The sequence below is a fragment of the Oncorhynchus mykiss genome, chromosome 5, assembly GCF_013265735.2.
Source record: "Oncorhynchus mykiss isolate Arlee chromosome 5, USDA_OmykA_1.1, whole genome shotgun sequence".
NCBI lineage: Eukaryota > Metazoa > Chordata > Actinopteri > Salmoniformes > Salmonidae > Oncorhynchus > Oncorhynchus mykiss.
Window position 1 is genome coordinate 20,720,786 of NC_048569.1, and position 19,105 is coordinate 20,739,890.

Consider the following 19,105-nt stretch of genomic DNA (forward strand, 5'->3'; position numbering starts at 1 on the left):
GATCGGGGGCGTGTTCGGCCCTCTGTTTCCTGTAGTCCACGATCAGCTCCTTTGTCTTGTCGACGCTGAAGAAGAGGTTGTTGTCTCTGACCTCCTCCCAATAGGCTGTCTCATCGTTGTCGGTGATCAGACCTACCACTTTAGGCAAACTTAATAATGTTGTTGGAGTCTTACGAGGCCATGCAGTTGTGGGTGAACAGGGAGTACAGGAGAGGACTGAGAAAGCACCACAAACCATTTAGCCATCCCCCCGGAGCAGTACTTCCGGCGCCGACAGAGATGGCCGCCTCGCTTCGCGTTCCTAGGAAACTATGCAGTGTTTTGTTTTTTTACGTGTTATTTCTTACATTAGTAAACCAGGTCATCTTAGGTTTCATTACATACAGTCAAGAAGAACTACTGAATATAAGATCAGCGTCAACTCACCATCAGTACGACCAAGAATATGTTTTTCGCGACGCGGATCCTGTGTTCTGCCTTTCACCCAGGACAACGGAATGGATCCCATGCAGCGACCCAAAAAACGACTCCGAAAAATAGGGAAACGAGGCGGTCTTCTGGTCAGACTCCGGAGACGGGAACATCGTGCACCACTCCCTAGCATTCTTCTCGCCAATGTCCAGTCTCTTGACAACAAGGTTGATGAAATCCAAGCAAGGGTAGCATTCCAGAGGGACATCAGAGACTGTAACGTTCTTTGCTTCACGGAAACATGGCTCACTGGAGAGACGCTATCGGAGGCGGTGCAGCCAGCGGGTTTCTCCACGCATCGCGCCGACAGAAACAAACATCTTTCTGGTAAGAAGAGGGGCGGGGGCATATGCCTTATGGCTAACGAGACATGGTGTGATGAAAGAAACATACAGGAACTCAAATCCTTCTGTTCACCTGATTTAGAATTCCTCACAATCAAATGTAGACCGCATTATCTACCAAGAGAATTCTCTTCGATTATAATCACAGCCATATATATCCCCCCCCCCAAGCAGACACATCGATGGCTCTGAACGAACTTTATTTGACTCTTTGCAAACTGGAATCCATTTATCCGGAGGCTGCATTCATTGTAGCTGGGGATTTTAACAAAGCTAATCTGAAAACAAGACTCACTAAATTTTATCAGCATATCGATTGATATCGAAACCTTGGATCATTGTTACTCTAACTTCCACGACGCATATAAGGCCCTGCCCCGCCCTCCTTTCGGAAAAGCTGACCACGACTCCATTTTGTTGATCCCTGCCTACAGACAGAAACTAAAACAAGAGGCTCCCACGCTGAGGTCTGTCCAACGCTGGTTCGACCAAGCTGACTCCACACTCCAAGACTGCTTCCATCACGTGGACTGGGACATGTTTCGTATTGCGTCAGATAACAATATTGACGAATACGCTGGTTTGGTGTGCGAGTTCATTAGAACATGCGTTGAAGATGTCGTTCCCATAGCAACGATTAAAACATTCCCTAACCAGAAACCGTGGATTGATGGCAGCATTCGCGTGAAACTGAAAGCGCGAACCACTGCTTTTAATCAGGGCAAGGTGACTGGTAACATGACCGAATACAAACAGTGCAGCTATTCCCTCCGCAAGGCTATCAAACAAGCTAAGCGTCAGTACAGAGACAAAGTAGAATCTCAATTCAACGGCTCAGACACAAGAGGCATGTGGCAGGGTCAACAGTCAATCACGGACTCCAAGTAGAAATCCAGCCCAGTCACGGACCAGGATGTCCTGCTCCCAGGCAGACTAAATAACTTTTTTGCCCGCTTTGAGGACAATACAGTGCCACTGACACGGCCTGCAACGAAAACATGCGGACTCTCCTTCACTGCAGCCGAGGTGAGTAAGACATTTAAACGTGTTAACCCTCGCAAGGCTGCAGGCCCAGACGGCATCCCCAGCCGCGCCCTCAGAGCATGCGCAGACCAGCTGGCCGGTGTGTTTACGGACATATTCAATCAATCCCTATACCAGTCTGTTGTTCCCACATGCTTCAAAAGGGCCACCATTGTTCCTGTTCCCAAGAAAGCTAAGGTAACTGAGCTAAACGACTACCGCCCCGTAGCACTCACTTCCGTCATCATGAAGTGCTTTGAGAGACTAGTCAAGGACCATATCACCTCCACCCTACCCGACACCCTAGACCCACTCCAATTTGCTTACCGCCCAAATAGGTCCACAGACGATGCAATCTCAACCACACTGCACACTGCCCTAACCCATCTGGACAAGAGGAATACCTATGTGAGAATGCTGTTCATCGACTACAGCTCGGCATTCAACACCATAGTACCCTCCAAGCTCGTCATCAAGCTCGAGACCCTGGGTCTCGACCCCGCCCTGTGCAACTGGATACTGGACTTCCTGACGGGCCGCCCCCAGGTGGTGAGGGTAGGCAACAACATCTCCACCCCGCTGATCCTCAACACTGGGGCCCCACAAGGGTGCGTTCTGAGCCCTCTCCTGTACTCCCTGTTCACCCACGACTGCGTGGCCACGCACGCCTCCAACTCAATCATCAAGTTTGCGGACGACACAACAGTGGTAGGCTTGATTACCAACAACGACGAGACGGCCTACAGGGAGGAGGTGAGGGCCCTCGGAGTGTGGTGTCAGGAAAATAACCTCACACTCAACGTCAACAAAACTAAGGAGATGATTGTGGACTTCAGGAAACAGCAGAGGGAACACCCCCCTATCCACATCGATGGAACAGTAGTGGAGAGGGTAGCAAGTTTTAAGTTCCTCGGCACACACATCACAGACAAACTGAATTGGTCCACTCACACAGACAGCATCGTGAAGAAGGCACAGCAGCGCCTCTTCAACCTCAGGAGGCTGAAGAAATTCAGTTTGTCACCAAAAGCACTCACAAACTTCTACAGATGCACAATCGAGAGCATCCTGGCGGGCTGTATCACCGCCTGGTACGGCAACTGCTCCGCCCACAACCGTAAGGCTCTCCAGAGGGTAGTGAGGTCTGCACAACGCATCACTGGGGGCAAACTACCTGCCCTCCAGGACACCTACACCACCCGATGTTACAGGAAGGCCATAAAGATCATCAAGGACATCAACCACCCGAGCCACTGCCTGTTCACCCCGCTATCATCCAGAAGGCGAGGTCAGTACAGGTGCATCAAAGCTGGGACCGAGAGACTGAAAAACAGCTTCTATCTCAAGGCCATCAGACTGTTAAACAGCCACCACTAACATTGAGTGGCTGCTGCCAACACACTGACACTGACACTGACTCAACTCCAGCCACTTTAATAATGGGAATTGATGGGAAATGATGTAAATATATCACTAGCCACTTTAAACAATGCTACCTTATACAATGTTACTTACCCTACATTATTAATCTCATATGCATACGTATATACTGTACCCTATATCATCGACTGCATCCTTATGTAATACATGTATCACTAGCCACTTTAACTATGCCACTTTGTTTACATACTCACCTCATGTATATACTGTACTCGATACCATCTACTGTATCCTGCCTATGCTGCTCTGTACCATCACTCATTCATATATCCTTATGTACATATTCTTTATCCCCTTACACTGTGTATAAGACAGTAGTTTTGGAATTGTTAGTTAGATTACTTGTTGGTTATTACTGCATTATCGGAACTAGAAGCACAAGCATTTCGCTACACTCGCATTAACATCTGCTAACCATGTGTATGTGACAAATAAAATTTGATTTGATTTGATTTGATCAACAGTCATGTGCCCTCTGCTTGTCCAGTAACATTTTCCTGGGGTGGCTTCGTTGATCCTGAATGGATTTTGTTGTTCCATATTGCCCTTACTGTGTGTACGTCCATGTGTATTCCAATTAATACACACTCCTCCATGCCTGCATCAGAGGAAGTGTGAAGCAGTAATCACACCACTATGGGCTGGGCTTGGCACTGTGACACACTCAGGCTCGCAAACACACACACACACACACAGTCTCACTTTCTGACCTCACTGCTAATGGGTATAGCAATGTCCCTGTTTCCTGTCAGGTTTATTTGAACATTATCCGGACTGTCACCATGTGCAGAATGCTGATGAGATATGAGATGTATGACTAAAATAAGAGTGTTTTTTATATTGTTTACTTAGGTAGGATATAATATTGTTATTGCTTTGCTTGTTTTAGACATTTTTGCAATTTGCTTGAAAATCAGTATTTGTTTACATTTATCTGCAACATTGTTCCGACCACTAGGAGTTGTAGTGTCTTCTGTAGTGTCTTCTGTAGTGTCTTCTGTAGTGTCATCTGTAGTGTCTTCTGTAGTGTCTTCTGTAATGTCTTCTTTAGTGTCTTCTCTAGTGTCATCTGTAGTGTCTTCTGTAGTGTCTTCTGTAGTGTCTTCTGTAGTGTCTTCTCTAGTGTCTTCTGTAGTGTCTTCTGTAGTGTCTTCTGTAGTGTCTTCTCTAGTGTCTTCTGTAGTGTATTCTGTAGTGTCATCTGTAGTGTCTTCTGTAGTGTCTTCTGTAGTGTCTTCTCTAGTGTCTTCTGTAGTGTCTTCTGTAGTGTCTTCTGTAGTGTCTTCTGTAGTGTCTTCTTTAGTGTCTTCTCTAGTGTCATCTGTAGTGTCTTCTGTAGTGTCTTCTGTAGTGTCTTCTCTAGTGTCACCTGTAGTGTCTTCTGTAGTGTCTTCTGTAGTGTCTTCTCTAGTGTCTTCTCTAGTGTCATCTGTAGTGTCTTCTGTAGTGTCTTCTCTAGTGTCTTCTGTACTGTCTTCTGTAGTGTCATCTCCTGTTTTCTCTTCTTGTTTTGCTGTAGGACTTCCTGACAGACCTGATGATGTCAGAGGTGGACCGGTGTGGGGAGAACGAGCACCTGATCTTCCGAGAGAACACGCTGGCCACCAAGGCTATAGAGGAGTACCTCAAACTTGTGGGGCAGAAGTACCTACAGGATGCACTCGGTGAGTCTATCTGTCTGTCTGTCTATGTATCTGTCTGACTATATAGCTGCCTGCCTGCCTGCCTGCCTGCCTGCCTGCCTGCCTGCCTGCCTGCCTGCCTGGAAGCATATCTTTACTTTCTGTCACTCAGCCCTCTTTTTCCTCACTCTCTCTCTTTATCTGTCTTTCTGTCACTCAGCCCTCTTTTCTCTCTCTCTCTCTCTCTTTATCTGTCTTTCTGTCACTCAGCCCTCTTTTTCCTCTCTCTCTCTCTTTATCTATTTCTGTCACTCAGCCCTCTTTTTCCTCTCTCTCTCTCTTTATCTGTCTTTCTGTCACTCAGCCCTCTTTTTCCTCTCTCTCTCTCCATCCATCCATGCTTAATACAGAGACATTGTGTGTGTTGTCGTAAGCAATCAAAACTTGCTCTGGGTCAGTAGGCCATGTTTACTGAGCTGTAATTAAGGTCAGAGGTCATTGAGCTGTATTGGAGGTCAAAGGGCAGAGAAGGCCTCAGGCCTGGCAGACACAACACTCCTAGCCCCTGACCCCAGAGACTGGACATGGTGTCAACACAGAACTAAGTGCCTCTGTTTATTTTCTCTCTCTCTCTCTGTCTCTCTCTCTCTCTCTCTGTCTCTATCTCTCTCTCTCTCTCTCTCTCCCTCCCTCTGACTATCTCCCTATATCTCTCCCTCTTTCGCTCTCTCTCTCTCTCTGTCTCTCTCTCTGTCTCTCTCTCTCTCTCTCTCTGTCTCTCTCTCTGTCTCTCTCTCTGTCTCTCTCTCTGTCTCTCTCTCTCTCCCTCCCTCTGACTATCTCCCTATCTCTGCCCCTGTCTCTCTCTCTCTCTCTCTCTCTCTCTCTCTCTCTCCCTCCCTCTCTCACTCTACCACAAGGTGAGACCAAGGTTAGTCCAGTGTTGTGTTAGTGTTGGCTGTGGTCCTGGATATAAGCCTGGTGCATGTTTATGTGTTTACCTCATCCAGCCTGATTTAGAAACGTACACAGCAGCAGTTTTATCTACAGAAAAGCACATTGTCTCTCTATTTCCCTCTCCCTCCATCTCTCTCCCTCCATCTCTCTCTCTCCCTCCATCTCTCTCTTTCCCCTCCCACTCTCATGTATCTCTCTGTGCATAGATCTAATATCAGTGCAACAATGTGTGTGTGTGTGTGTGTGTGTGTGTCTATATCTCTCTCAGGGTTGAGTTAAGAATATATTGGAGCCTTAGTGAATAATGCATGTGTGTTTTTTTTGGAGTTAATGTGTTTTGAAGCCTGGGTGAATAATAGAACACCTCGTCACTACCGAAGATTGACTGCTTCCGGTCTGGTCTGCCATGAAGGGGCAACACAAGGACGACCAGGGGGAAAGAGAGGGAGAAGGAGAGGGAGAGAGGGGAGAAGGGTTTCTGATCATCTCAATAACAAACAGTGCAGGGGAAATGATTACATCTTATCACTGTCAAACTAACAATAAGATATTTGTTTCTATAGTCTTAACATGGACAGGTAGAGCCGCAAGTCAGACATCCTCCAGCTGGTCTGCGCATGCTCTGAGGGCGCGGCTGGGGATGCCGTCTGGGCCTGCAGCCTTGCGAGGGTTAACACCATCTCTCATCTCTTTCCCTCTCTCATCTCTCTTTTCCTCTCTCTCATCTCTCACCTCTCTTCACATGGGAAGGACAAAGTTGACAGGAAGAGGGGAAGGGTTTGTGGAATGTTGATGGAGTGTTGTTCTAACGTTGTTTATGTTGTCGTTATCTCGTCTGGTACATTGACTGAGATGGAGAACATGAGCATCAGTCATCAGTCATGGTGTATTACCTGGGATGGCCCTGGCCCCTATTGTTGTTTGACTTATTATTGTCATTGGATAGTTGGTGACAGTCTGAAGTTCATGTCTTGCTTATGGAAAGCTGTTACTGTGTGATGTCTTGAATGGAGACACAGTCATTCATTCACTGTTTCAGTCTCACTTTAATTAAAAGACATCATTGTCCTTCCATCTCAGAGGTCCTTGAGGGACAACAGGAAAGTGTGTGTGTGTGTGTGTGTGTGTGTGTGTGTGTCAGTGTAGGCTGCTGAGGGGAGGAAAGCTCATAATAATGGCTGGAACGGAGTTAATGGAATTGAATCAGACACATGGAAACCTTGTGTTTGATGTATTTGATACCATTCTACCTCTTCCGCTTCAGCCAAACTAGGGAGTTTTTCCTAGCCACCGTGCTTGTACATCTGCATTGCTTGCTGTTTGGGGTTTTAGGCTGGGTTTTTGTACATCACTTTGTGACATCGGCTGATGTAAAAAGGGGTTTATAAATACATTTGATTGATTACCACAAGCCCGTCTACCCCATTTAAAGAGCCACCAACCTCCTGTGGTATGTGTGTGTGTGTGGGGGGGGGGCTAATATCCCCAAAAGTCCCCACTAGTATAGTAAAACAAGGAAAATGTCCCAAGTCCCCATGAGGACAAAGGCTATTTTAGGCTTAGGTTTAGGGTTAGGTTTAGGGTTAGGGTTAGGGTAAGATGTTAGTGGTTGGGTTTAAGATTAGGAGTTAGGTTTAGGGTTAGGGTAACATTTAAGGGAAAATAGGATTTTTAATGGAAATACATTTAGGTCCCACTTAGGACAGAATAACAAAACATGTGTGTTCAGTGAGTTGACTGAATGTTACTGTCTGCCTGTGTCTCTCTCCCTGTGTTGTACCTGAGTTGACTGAATGTTACTGTCTGCCTGTGTCTCTCTCCCTGTGTTGTACCTGAGTTGACTGAATGTTACTGTCTGCCTGTCTCTCTCTCCCTGTGTTGTAGCTGAGTTGACTGAATGTTACTGTCTGCCTGTGTCTCTCTCTCCCTGTGTTGTAGCTGAGTTGACTGAATGTTACTGTCTGCCTGTCTCTCTCTCCCTGTGTTGTAGCTGAGTTGACTGAATGTTACTGCCTGCCTGTGTCTCTCTCTCCCTGTGTTGTACCTGAGTTGACTGAATGTTACTGTCTGCCTGTGTCTGCCTCTCCCTGTGTTGTTGTTACGGTGCGTGAATGAGGACCCAAAAGCGAATTAACTTAAACAGAGCTTCTTTAATTACCAAACATAGGTAGGCTCAGACGGACCGGCAGATTCCGACAGGACAAGACAAGGTTACAGCAAACATGACGACAGTCTGGTTCAGGCATGAAACACAACAAACAAGAATCCGACAAGGACAGGAACAAAAACAGAGAGAGATATAGGGGACTAATCAGAGGGAAAAGGGGAACAGGTGGGAGAAGGGGTGACGAGGTAGTCAAGAGGAGACAAGGAACAGCTGGGGGAAAGCGGGGGAGAAAAGGTAACCTAACAACGACCAGCAGAGGGAGACAGGGTGAAGGGAAAGGACAGAGACAAGACACAACATGACAGTACATGACAGTACCCCCCCACTCACCGAGCGCCTCCTGGCGCACTCGAGGAGGAAACCTGGCGGCAACGGAGGAAATCCTCGATCAGCGCACGGTCCAGCACGTCCCGAGAGGGAACCCAACTCCTCTCCTCAGGACCGTACCCCTCCCAATCTACGAGGTACTGGTGACCACGGCCCCGAGGACGCATGTCCAAAATTCTACGGACCCTGTAGATGGGTGCGCCCTCGACAAGGATGGGGGGGGGGGGGGGGGGAGACGAGCGGGGGCGCGAAGGACGGGCTTGATGCAGGAGACATGGAAGACCGGGTGGACGCGACGAAGGTATCGCGGAAGAAGAAGTCGAACTGCGACAGGATTAATGACCCGAGAAATACGGAACGGACCAATGAACCGCGGGGTCAACTTGCGAGAAGCCGTCTTAAGGGGAAGGTTCTGAGTGGAGAGCCAAACTCTCTGACCGCGACAATATCTAGGACTCTTAGTTCTACGCTTATTAGCAGCCCTCACAGTCTGCGTCCTATAACGGCAAAGTGCAGACCTGACCCTCTTCCAGGTGCGCTCGCAACGTTGGACAAAAGCCTGAGCGGAGGGGACGCTGGACTCGGCGAACTGAGATGAGAACAGCGGAGGCTGGTACCCGAGGCTACTCTGAAAAGGAGATAGCCCGGTCGCAGACGAAGGAAGCGAGTTGTGGGCGTATTCTGCCCAGGGGAGCTGTTCTGACCAAGACGCAGGGTTGCGAAAAGAAAGACTGCGTAAGATGCGACCAATAGTCTGATTGGCCCGTTCTGCTTGACCGTTAGACTGGGGGTGAAAGCCGGAAGAGAGACTGACGGAAGCCCCAATCAAACGGCAAAACTCCCTCCAAAATTGAGACGTGAATTGCGGACCTCTGTCCGAAACGACGTCTGACGGAAGGCCATGAATTCTGAAAACATTCTCGATGATGATTTGTGCCGTCTCTTTAGCAGAAGGAAGCTTAGCAAGGGGAATGAAATGAGCCGCCTTAGAGAACCTATCGACAACCGTAAGAATAACAGTCTTCCCCGCTGACGAAGGCAGTCCGGTGACAAAATCTAAGGCGATGTGAGACCACGGTCGAGAGGGAATAGGAAGCGGCCTGAGACGGCCGGCAGGAGGAGAGTTACCGGACTTAGTCTGCGCGCAGACCGAACAAGCAGCCACGAAACGACGCGTGTCATGCTCCCGGGTGGGCCACCAAAAACGCTGGCGAATGGAAGCAAGCGTACCCCGAACGCCAGGGTGGCCGGCTAACTTGGCAGAGTGAGCCCACTGAAGAACGGCCAGACGAGTAGGAACGGGAACGAAAAGAAGGTTCCTAGGACAAGCGCGCGGCGACGGAGTGTGAGTGAGCGCTTGTTTTACCTGCCTCTCAATTCCCCAGACAGTCAACCCGACAACACGCCCCTCAGGGAGAATCCCCTCGGGGTCAGTGGAGGCTACTGAAGAACTGAAGAGACGAGACAAAGCATCAGGCTTGGTGTTCTTAGAGCCCGGACGATAAGAAATCACGAACTCGAAACGAGCGAAAAAACAGCGCCCAACGCGCCTGACGCGCATTAAGTCGTTTGGCAGAACGGATGTACTCAAGGTTCCTATGGTCAGTCCAAACGACAAAAGGAACGGTCGCCCCCTCCAACCACTGTCGCCATTCGCCTAGGGCTAACCGGATGGCGAGCAGTTCGCGGTTACCCACATCATAGTTACGTTCCGACGGCGACAGGCGATGAGAAAAATACGCGCATGGGTGGACCTTGTCGTCAGAGAGGGAGCGCTGAGAAAGAATGGCTCCCACGCCCACCTCTGACGCGTCAACCTCGACAACGAACTGTCTAGAGACGTCAGGTGTAACAAGGATAGGAGCGGATGTAAAACGATTCTTGAGGAGATCAAAAGCTCCCTGGGCGGAAACGGACCACTTAAAGCACGTCTTGACAGAAGTAAGGGCTGTGAGAGGAGCTGCCACCTGACCGAAATTACGGATGAAACGACGATAGAAGTTCGCGAAGCCGAGAAAGCGCTGCAGCTCGACGCGTGACTTAGGGACGGGCCAATCAATGACAGCTTGGACCTTAGCGGGATCCATCTTAATGCCTTCAGCGGAAATAACAGAACCGAGAAATGTGACGGAGGAGGCATGAAAAGTGCACTTCTCAGCCTTCACAAAAAGACAATTCTCTAAAAGGCGCTGGAGGACACGTCGAACGTGCTGAACATGAATCTGGAGTGACGGTGAAAAAATCAGGATATCGTCAAGGTAAACGAAAACAAAGATGTTCAGCATGTCTCTCAGGACATCATTGACTAATGCCTGAAAGACAGCTGGAGCGTTAGCGAGGCCGAAAGGAAGAACCCGGTATTCAAAGTGCCCTAACGGAGTGTTAAACGCCGTCTTCCACTCGTCCCCCTCCCTGATGCGCACGAGATGGTAAGCGTTACGAAGGTCCAACTTAGTGAAAAACCTGGCTCCCTGCAGGATCTCGAAGGCTGAAGACATAAGAGGAAGCGGATAACGATTCTTCACTGTTATGTCATTCAGCCCTCGATAATCTATGCAGGGGCGCAGAGACCCGTCCTTCTTCTTGACAAAAAAAACCCCCGCTCCGGCGGGAGAGGAGGAGGGGACTATGGTACCGGCGTCAAGAGCTACAGACAAATAATCTTCGAGAGCCTTACGTTCGGGAGCCGACAGAGAGTATAGTCTACCCCGGGGGGGGGTGGTTCCCGGAAGGAGATCAATACTACAATCATACGACCGGTGTGGAGGAAGAGAGGTGGCCCTGGACCGACTGAACACCGTGCGCAGATCGTGATATTCCTCCGGCACCCCTGTCAAATCACCAGGCTCCTCCTGTGAAGAAGAGACAGAGGAAACAGGAGGGATAGCAGACATTAAACATTTCACATGACAAGAGACGTTCCAGGAGAGGATAGAATTACTAGACCAATTAATGGAAGGATTATGACAAACTAGCCAGGGATGGCCCAAAACAACAGGTGTAAAAGGTGAACGAAAAATTAAAAAAGAAATGGTTTCACTATGATTACCAGAAACAGTGAGGGTTAAAGGTAGCGTCTCACGCTGAATCCTGGGGAGAGGACTACCATCCAGGGCGAACAAGGCCGTGGGCTCCTTTAACTGTCTGAGAGGAATGTCATGTTCCCGAGCCCAGGTCTCGTCCATAAAACAGCCCTCCGCCCCAGAGTCTATTAAGGCACTGCAGGAAGCTGACGAACCGGTCCAGCGTAGATGGACCGACAAGGTAGTGCAGGATCTTGAAGGAGAGACAGGAGTAGTAGCGCTCACCAGTAGCCCTCCGCTTACTGACGAGCTCTGGCCTTTTACTGGACATGAAGTGACAAAATGACCAGCGGAACCGCAATAGAGACAGAGGCGGTTGGTGATTCTCCGTTCCCTCTCCTTAGTCGAGATGCGGATACCTCCCAGCTGCATGGGCTCAGCACCCGAGCCGGCAGAGGAAGATGGTAGTGATGCGGAGAGGGGGGCGACGGAGAGCGCGAGCTCCTTTCCACGAGCTCGGTGACGAAGATCAACCCGTCGCTCAATGCGAATAGCGAGTTCAATCAAGGAATCCACGCTGGAAGGAACCTCCCGGGAGAGAATCTCATCCTTTACCTCTGCGCGGAGACCCTCCAGAAGACGAGCGAGCAAGGCCGGCTCGTTCCAGCCACTGGAGACAGCAAGAGTGCGAAACTCAATAGAGTAGTCTGTTATGGATCGATTGCCTTGACATAGGGAAGACAGGGCCCTGGAAGCCTCCTCCCCAAAAACAGATCGATCAAAAACCCGTATCATCTCCTCCTTAAAGTCCTGATACTGGTTAGTACACTCAGCCCTTGCCTCCCAGATTGCCGTGCCCCACTCACGAGCCCGTCCAATAAGGAGAGATATGACGTAGGCGACACGAGCAGTGCTCCTGGAGTAAGTGTTGGGCTGGAGAGAAAACACAATATCACACTGGGTGAGGAACGAGCGGCATTCAGTGGGCTCCCCAGAGTAACACGGCGGGTTATTGATTCTGGGCTCCGGAGATTCGAAAGCCCTGGAAGTGGCCGGTGGATCGAGGCGGAGATGGTGAACCTGTTCTGTGAGGTTGGAGACTTGGGTGGCCAGGGTCTCAACGGCATGTCGAGCAGCAGACACTTCCTGCTCGTGTCTGCCTAGCATCGCTCCCTGGATCCCGACGGCTGAGTGAAGAGGATCCGAAGTCGCTGGGTCCATTCTTGGTCGGATTCTTCTGTTACGGTGCGTGAATGAGGACCCAAAAGCGAATTAACTTAAACAGAGCTTCTTTAATTACCAAACATAGGTAGGCTCAGACGGACCGGCAGATTCCGACAGGACAAGACAAGGTTACAGCAAACATGACGACAGTCTGGTTCAGGCATGAAACACAACAAACAAGAATCCGACAAGGACAGGAACAAAAACAGAGAGAGATATAGGGGACTAATCAGAGGGAAAAGGGGAACAGGTGGGAGAAGGGGTGACGAGGTAGTCAAGAGGAGACAAGGAACAGCTGGGGGAAAGCGGGGGAGAAAAGGTAACCTAACAACGACCAGCAGAGGGAGACAGGGTGAAGGGAAAGGACAGAGACAAGACACAACATGACAGTACATGACAGTTGTAGCTGAGTTGACTGAATGTTACTGTTTGCCTGTGTCTCTCTCTCCCTGTCTGGTAGCTGAGTTGAAGTTGACTGAATGTTACTGTCTGCCTGTGTCTCTCTCTCCCTGTGTTGTACCTGAGTTGACTGAATGTTACTGTCTGCCTGTGTCTCTCTCCCTGTGTTGTACCTGAGTTGACTGAATGTTACTGTCTGACTGTCTCTCTCTCCCTGTGTTGTACCTGAGTTGACTGAATGTTACTGTCTGCCTGTGTCTCTCTCTCCCTGTGTTGTACCTGAGTTGACTGAATGTTACTGTCTGCCTGTGTCTCTCTCTCCCTGTGTTGTAGCTGAGTTGACTGAATGTTACTGTCTGCCTGTGTCTCTCTCTCCCTGTGTTGTAGCTGAGTTGACTGAATGTTAATGTCTGCCTGTGTCTCTCTCTCCCTGTGTTGTAGCTGAGTTGACTGATTGTTACTGTCTGCCTGTGTCTCTCTCTCTCCCTGTGTTGTAGCTGAGTTGAAGTTGACTGAATGTTACTGTCTGTCTGTGTCTCTCTCTCCCTGTTTTGTACCTGAGTTGACTGAATGTTACTGTCTGCCTGTGTCTCTCTCTCCCTGTGTTGTAGGTTTGTTGACTGAATGTTACTGTCTGCCTGTGTCTGCCTCTCCCTGTGTTGTAGCTGAGTTGACTGAATGTTACTGTCTGCCTGTGTCTCTCTCTCCCTGTGTTGTAGCTGAGTTGACTGATTGTTACTGTCTGCCTGTGTCTCTCTCTCTCCCTGTGTTGTAGCTGAGTTGAAGTTGACTGAATGTTACTGTCTGCCTGTGTCTCTCTCTCCCTGTGTTGTAGCTGAGTTGACTGAATGTTACTGTCTGCCTGTGTCTCTCTCCCTGTGTTGTAGCTGAGTTGAAGTTGACTGAATGGTACTGTCTGTCTGTGTCTCTCTCTCCCTGTTTTGTACCTGAGTTGACTGAATGTTACTGTCTGCCTGTGTCTCTCTCTCCCTGTGTTGTAGCTGAGTTGACTGAATGTTACTGTCTGCCTGTGTCTCTCTCCCTGTGTTGTAGCTGAGTTGAAGTTGACTGAATGGTACTGTCTGTCTGTGTCTCTCTCTCCCTGTTTTGTACCTGAGTTGACTGAATGTTACTGTCTGCCTGTGTCTCTCTCTCCCTGTGTTGTAGCTGAGTTGACTGAATGTTACTGTCTGCCTGTGTCTCTCTCTCCCTGTGTTGTAGCTGAGTTGAAGTTGACTCAATGTTACTGTCTGCCTGTGTCTCTCTCTCCCTGTGTTCTAGCTGAGTTGACTGAATGTTACGGTCTGACTGTGTCTCTCTCTCCCTGTGTTATACCTGAGTTGACTGAATGTTACTGTCTGCCTCTGTCTCTCTCTCCCTGTGTTATACCTGAGTTGACTGAATGTTACTGTCTGCCTGTGTCTCTCTCCCTGTGTTGTAGCTGAGTTGACTGAATGTTACTGTCTGCCTGTGTCTCTCTCTCCCTGTGTTATACCTGAGTTGACTGAATGTTAGTGTCTGCCTGTGTCTCTCTCTCCCTGTGTTGTAGCTGAGTTGACTGAATGTTACTGTCTGCCTGTGTCTCTCTCTCCCTGTGTTGTACCTGTGTTGACTGAATGTTACTGTCTGCCTGTGTCTCTCTCTCCCTGTGTTGTACCTGAGTTGACTGAATGTTACTGTCTGCCTGTGTCTCTCTCTCCCTGTGTTGTAGCTGAGTTGACTGAATGTTACTGTCTGCCTGTGTCTCTCTCTCCCTGTGTTATACCTGAGTTGACTGAATGTTAGTGTCTGACTTGTCTTTCTCTCCCTGTGTTCTAGGTGAGTTGACTGAATGTTAGTGTCTGACTTGTCTTTCTCTCCCTGTGTTGTAGGTGAGTTGACTGAATGTTAGTGTCTGACTTGTCTTTCTCTCCCTGTGTTATACCTGAATTGACTGAATGTTACTGTCTGCCTGTGCCTTTCTCTCCCTGTGTTGTAGGTGAGTTGACTGAATGTTAGTGTCTGACTTGTCTTTCTCTCCCTGTGTTCTAGGTGAGTTGACTGAATGTTAGTGTCTGACTTGTCTGTCTCTCCCTGTGTTGTAGGTGAGTTGACTGAATGTTAGTGTCTGACTTGTCTGTCTCTCCCTGTGTTGTAGGTGAGTTTATCAAGGCGTTGTATGAGTCAGATGAGAACTGTGAGGTGGACCCGTCCAAGTGTTCGTCCAATGACCTGCAGGAGCACCAGAGCAACCTGAAGATGTGCTGTGAGCTGGCCTTCTGCAAGATCATCAACTCCTACTGGTAACTTCTGGGACACCACCCACAATGCATTACCAACAAAATGTGTTGTTACCATGTGTTTATAAATTCATACCATAGTGATATGGCCATTGGTGGACATTCCGCCAATGCTTTCAGCGCTTACTGTTAGCTATTCTATAGTTGCTATGCAGGACCTAAATTCACCTGTTCAAACAGCAATAAAGTATAGCTCTCTGTAGCTCTCTGTAGCTCTCTGTAGCTCTGTAATATGAGAGTGAAAGTGTACCTACCTCCATATTGCCGTTAACACCTCTTTTCCCTCCTCCTGCAGTGTGTTTCCACGGGAACTCAAGGAGGTGTTTGCATCGTGGCGACAGGAGTGCAGTAGCCGGGGGCGACCGGACATCAGCGAGCGTCTGATCAGTGCGTCTCTGTTCCTGCGTTTCCTGTGTCCGGCCGTTATGTCCCCGTCGCTTTTCAACCTGATGCAGGAATACCCTGATGACCGCACCGCACGCACACTCACACTCATCGCCAAGGTCACGCAGAACCTGGCCAACTTCGCCAAGTGAGTGTGTGTGTGGGTTTATGGAGTGTGTGTATTGGTGTTGAGTTTGTGTGTGTGTTTGAGAGAGAGTATGTGTTCTATATACTCAACCTATCTCTCCCTCCCTATCTCTCTTGCGCTCTCTTTCTTTCTCTCTCTCTCTCTCTCTCTCTCTCTCTCTCTCTCTCTCTCTCTCTATCTCCCTCCCTCCCTCCCTCCCTCCCTCCCTCCCCTCCCCTCCCACCCACCCCTCCCTCCCTCCCTCCCTCCCTCCATCTCTCCCAGGTTTGGCAGTAAGGAGGAGTACATGTCCTTTATGAACCAGTTCCTGGAACATGAGTGGACCAACATGCAGCGCTTCCTGCTGGAGATCTCTAACCCAGAGACCATCTCTAACACTGCAGGGTTCGAAGGTTACATAGACCTGGGACGGGAGCTGTCCACCCTGCACAACCTGCTGTCAGAGGTCGTCTCTACCATGGACCAGGTAGGGCTGACCAGGCAATGACAACTAATACAATGGACATAGTAGTAGTCACATGAAATATACAGCATACTGTATAGGGACAGGAGCTTTTTCCAAGACTCCAGGTCCCAAGTTTATCCTGACTATGTTAACTGATTAGGAACAACTCCAGGTCCCTAGTTGTAACCTCTATAACTAGCCTGGAGTTTTCCCCAGGTCATGAAGTCAGGACTAAATACATAATAATATTATCAGCACAGCCCTTCTGCATTTAGTAATGTACTGCGAGTAGTAGCATGTTAACCTAACTAGATTCAATCATGTGTACAGCACGCTATTGCTTACATAATTCAACGACTGCTGTGAGACTGAGTGCTCTATTGGAATGCTCTGAGGGCCTGGGAGGACATAGATATACAACACTATGTTTTTGTGGGAGGCATCCAAATGGATTTGTAGGGACACCTAGTGCATTAGCCATGGTTCCGCATGGAGAGCCATCCCAGCGTGTTAATTACTAGGTATATTGGGGGCAAAGCCCATAGACTCTGTGTGCTACATCCCATCCTCACTGAGGACAGCACTCCCGTCCGTCTCCAACCAAAATAAAGCCCATAGACTCTGTGTGCTGCATCCCATCCTCACTGAGGACAGCACTCCCGTCCGTCTCCAACCAAAATAAAGCCCATAGACTCTGTGTGCTGCATCCCATCCTCACTGAGGACAGCACTCCCGTCCATCTCCAACCAAAATAAAGTCCTTCAAGGCTCTGAGGCCGGCCTGTTTCATTATTCAGACTGAAGGACATAATCAGAGGGAGATTAGCTCTCTGTAATGGGAAAAAGAATGCCCCAGCCAGGCTCACTGTCTGATACAGGCACAGGGAGGTCTCTACTGATATCCAAGGTTTAAGTCAGTGCATGTAAAAGTTACAAAATTGCCACATGAATGCTTAAATGGGTTCAAACAGTGGAGTAGAAAACTGTGAAGGATGCCATGAATACACAGCTTAACAGTGAACCTAAGTAGGAGGAAGTTTGCCCCAAACAAGGCCAGTCTTGCATCTCCCATACTGCCCCGCCCTAATGAGTTATTAGGTTTGGAAAGGATTAAAGCTGATCCTAGACCTGTGTCCAAAGGCCTCAACTTCTACACAGAGCTACCATGACCACTGACCCCATCTGACCCCATCTGACCCCATCTCTGACCCATCTCTGACCCCACTTTAACCCTCAGAGCTCCGCCTCCAAGCTAGGCCCCCTACCCAGGATCCTCCGGGATGTGAACACAGCGCTGAACAACCCGTCCAGCATGACCATGAGCATGACCGCTCCGTCCTCCTCTGACCGTATGGGGTCACCGCCCAATGTAGGGGCAGAATGCAGCATCTCCACCGGCCTACAGAAGATGGTCATCGACAATGACCTTTCAGGGTAAGGACAGGGTTTGGGATAAAATAAAGGGAATGAGGGTGGGGTAAGGGTTAAGGAGAACAAGAACAGATAAGGCTAGGGGTATGGGTAAGGACAGGGTAAGGGTTTAGGAGAACAAGAACAGATAAGGCTAGGGGTATGGATAAGGACAGGGTAAGGGTTTAGGAGAACAAGAACAGATAAGGCTAGGGGTATGGGTAAGGACAGGGTAAGGGTTTAGGAGAACAAGAACAGATAAGGCTAGGGGTATGGGTAAGGACAGGGTAAGGGTTAGGAGAACAAGAACAGATAAACCTAGGGGTATGGGTAAGGACAGGGTAAGGGTTAAGGAGAACAAGAACAGATAAGGCTAGGGGTATGGGTAAGGACAGGGTAAGGGTTTAGGAGAACAAGAACAGATAAGGCTAGGGGTATGGATAAGGACAGGGTAAGGGTTTAGGAGAACAAGAACAGATAAGGCTAGGGGTATGGGTAAGGACAGGGTAAGGGTTTAGGAGAACAAGAACAGATAAGGCTAGGGGTATGGGTAAGGACAGGGTAAGGGTTTAGGAGAACAAGAACAGATAAAGCTAGGGGTATGGGTAAGGACAGGGTAAGGGTTTAGGAGAACAAGAACAGATAAAGCTAGGGGTATGGGTAAAGACAGGGTAAGGGTTAGGAAGAACAAAAAGGAAAGGGTATAGGTAAGCATGGTTAAGGGGGATTTCTCGTTTGGGCAAAAGTCCGTCCACCATCCTCTCTCCTCTGTGACCCAGAAAGCGATAAGTGGTTGAGTGGTCAAGGAGTGTCTCGGTTCATTAGTAGGCAAACGGAAGACGGTCCTCCCCTCCTCTATAGCCTCCTTTTGGCGAGGAAGTACAAGTGTTTTGATACCTGCCACACTCTCTTTGAATCAGCTTTATATTTTTGAGGAGAAAACCATGCACACGTTTCAGAAAACCATATGATACTTGTGATTTTATCTATAAATGTCTGGCACAACTAAGTTGTTCCTATCACTTTACACTTTTCTTTGGGGATCCACTTCTGTGAACGTCATTTGCCTGAAGAAGGGTCTCATTTTATACAGGCGCATTTTCGTCCACGTTCCCTATCCTCACCGCCTCTCCTCGATTACCTTTGACCTTTTTCAAAAGTAGGCGAGAGAGGACAGAGGAGGGAAGACGCAGGAGTTGAGCAAATCCAATTGACGAGCCCACTTTATCAGGCCACGCTAATGTGCCCCTTCTTCCCCTTCTCATCAGGCTGGCAGTGAACCTGCAACCCCAGTCAGATTTATGGAGGCTGGAGTGAACGAGTCTAGCATTCTAGCAGTCCTTCTTAATTACACCACATTCACAGAGAGAGGGGGAGAGGGAGTGAGGGAGGGAGAGAGAGAGAGAGAGCAGGGTTGGTAGAAAATAGAGGTTTAGGGAGAGA

The 19,105-nt window shown here is 48.9% G+C and overlaps 1 protein-coding gene across 7 annotated transcripts in view; it reads left to right on the forward strand.

Annotated features, from left to right (window-relative positions):
- Positions 1-19,105, forward strand: part of LOC110522816 (disabled homolog 2-interacting protein) — a 251,182-nt gene that overhangs the window by 212,712 nt on the left and 19,365 nt on the right. For all 7 annotated transcript variants that reach the window (XM_036977016.1, XM_036977020.1, XM_036977017.1 and 4 more), the window contains 5 exons: positions 4,798-4,942; positions 15,135-15,279; positions 15,572-15,808; positions 16,073-16,274; positions 17,490-17,686. In XM_036977016.1, the coding sequence (XP_036832911.1) occupies positions 4,798-4,942; positions 15,135-15,279; positions 15,572-15,808; positions 16,073-16,274; positions 17,490-17,686 (926 nt within the window). The remainder of the gene's footprint in view (positions 1-4,797; positions 4,943-15,134; positions 15,280-15,571; positions 15,809-16,072; positions 16,275-17,489; positions 17,687-19,105) is intronic.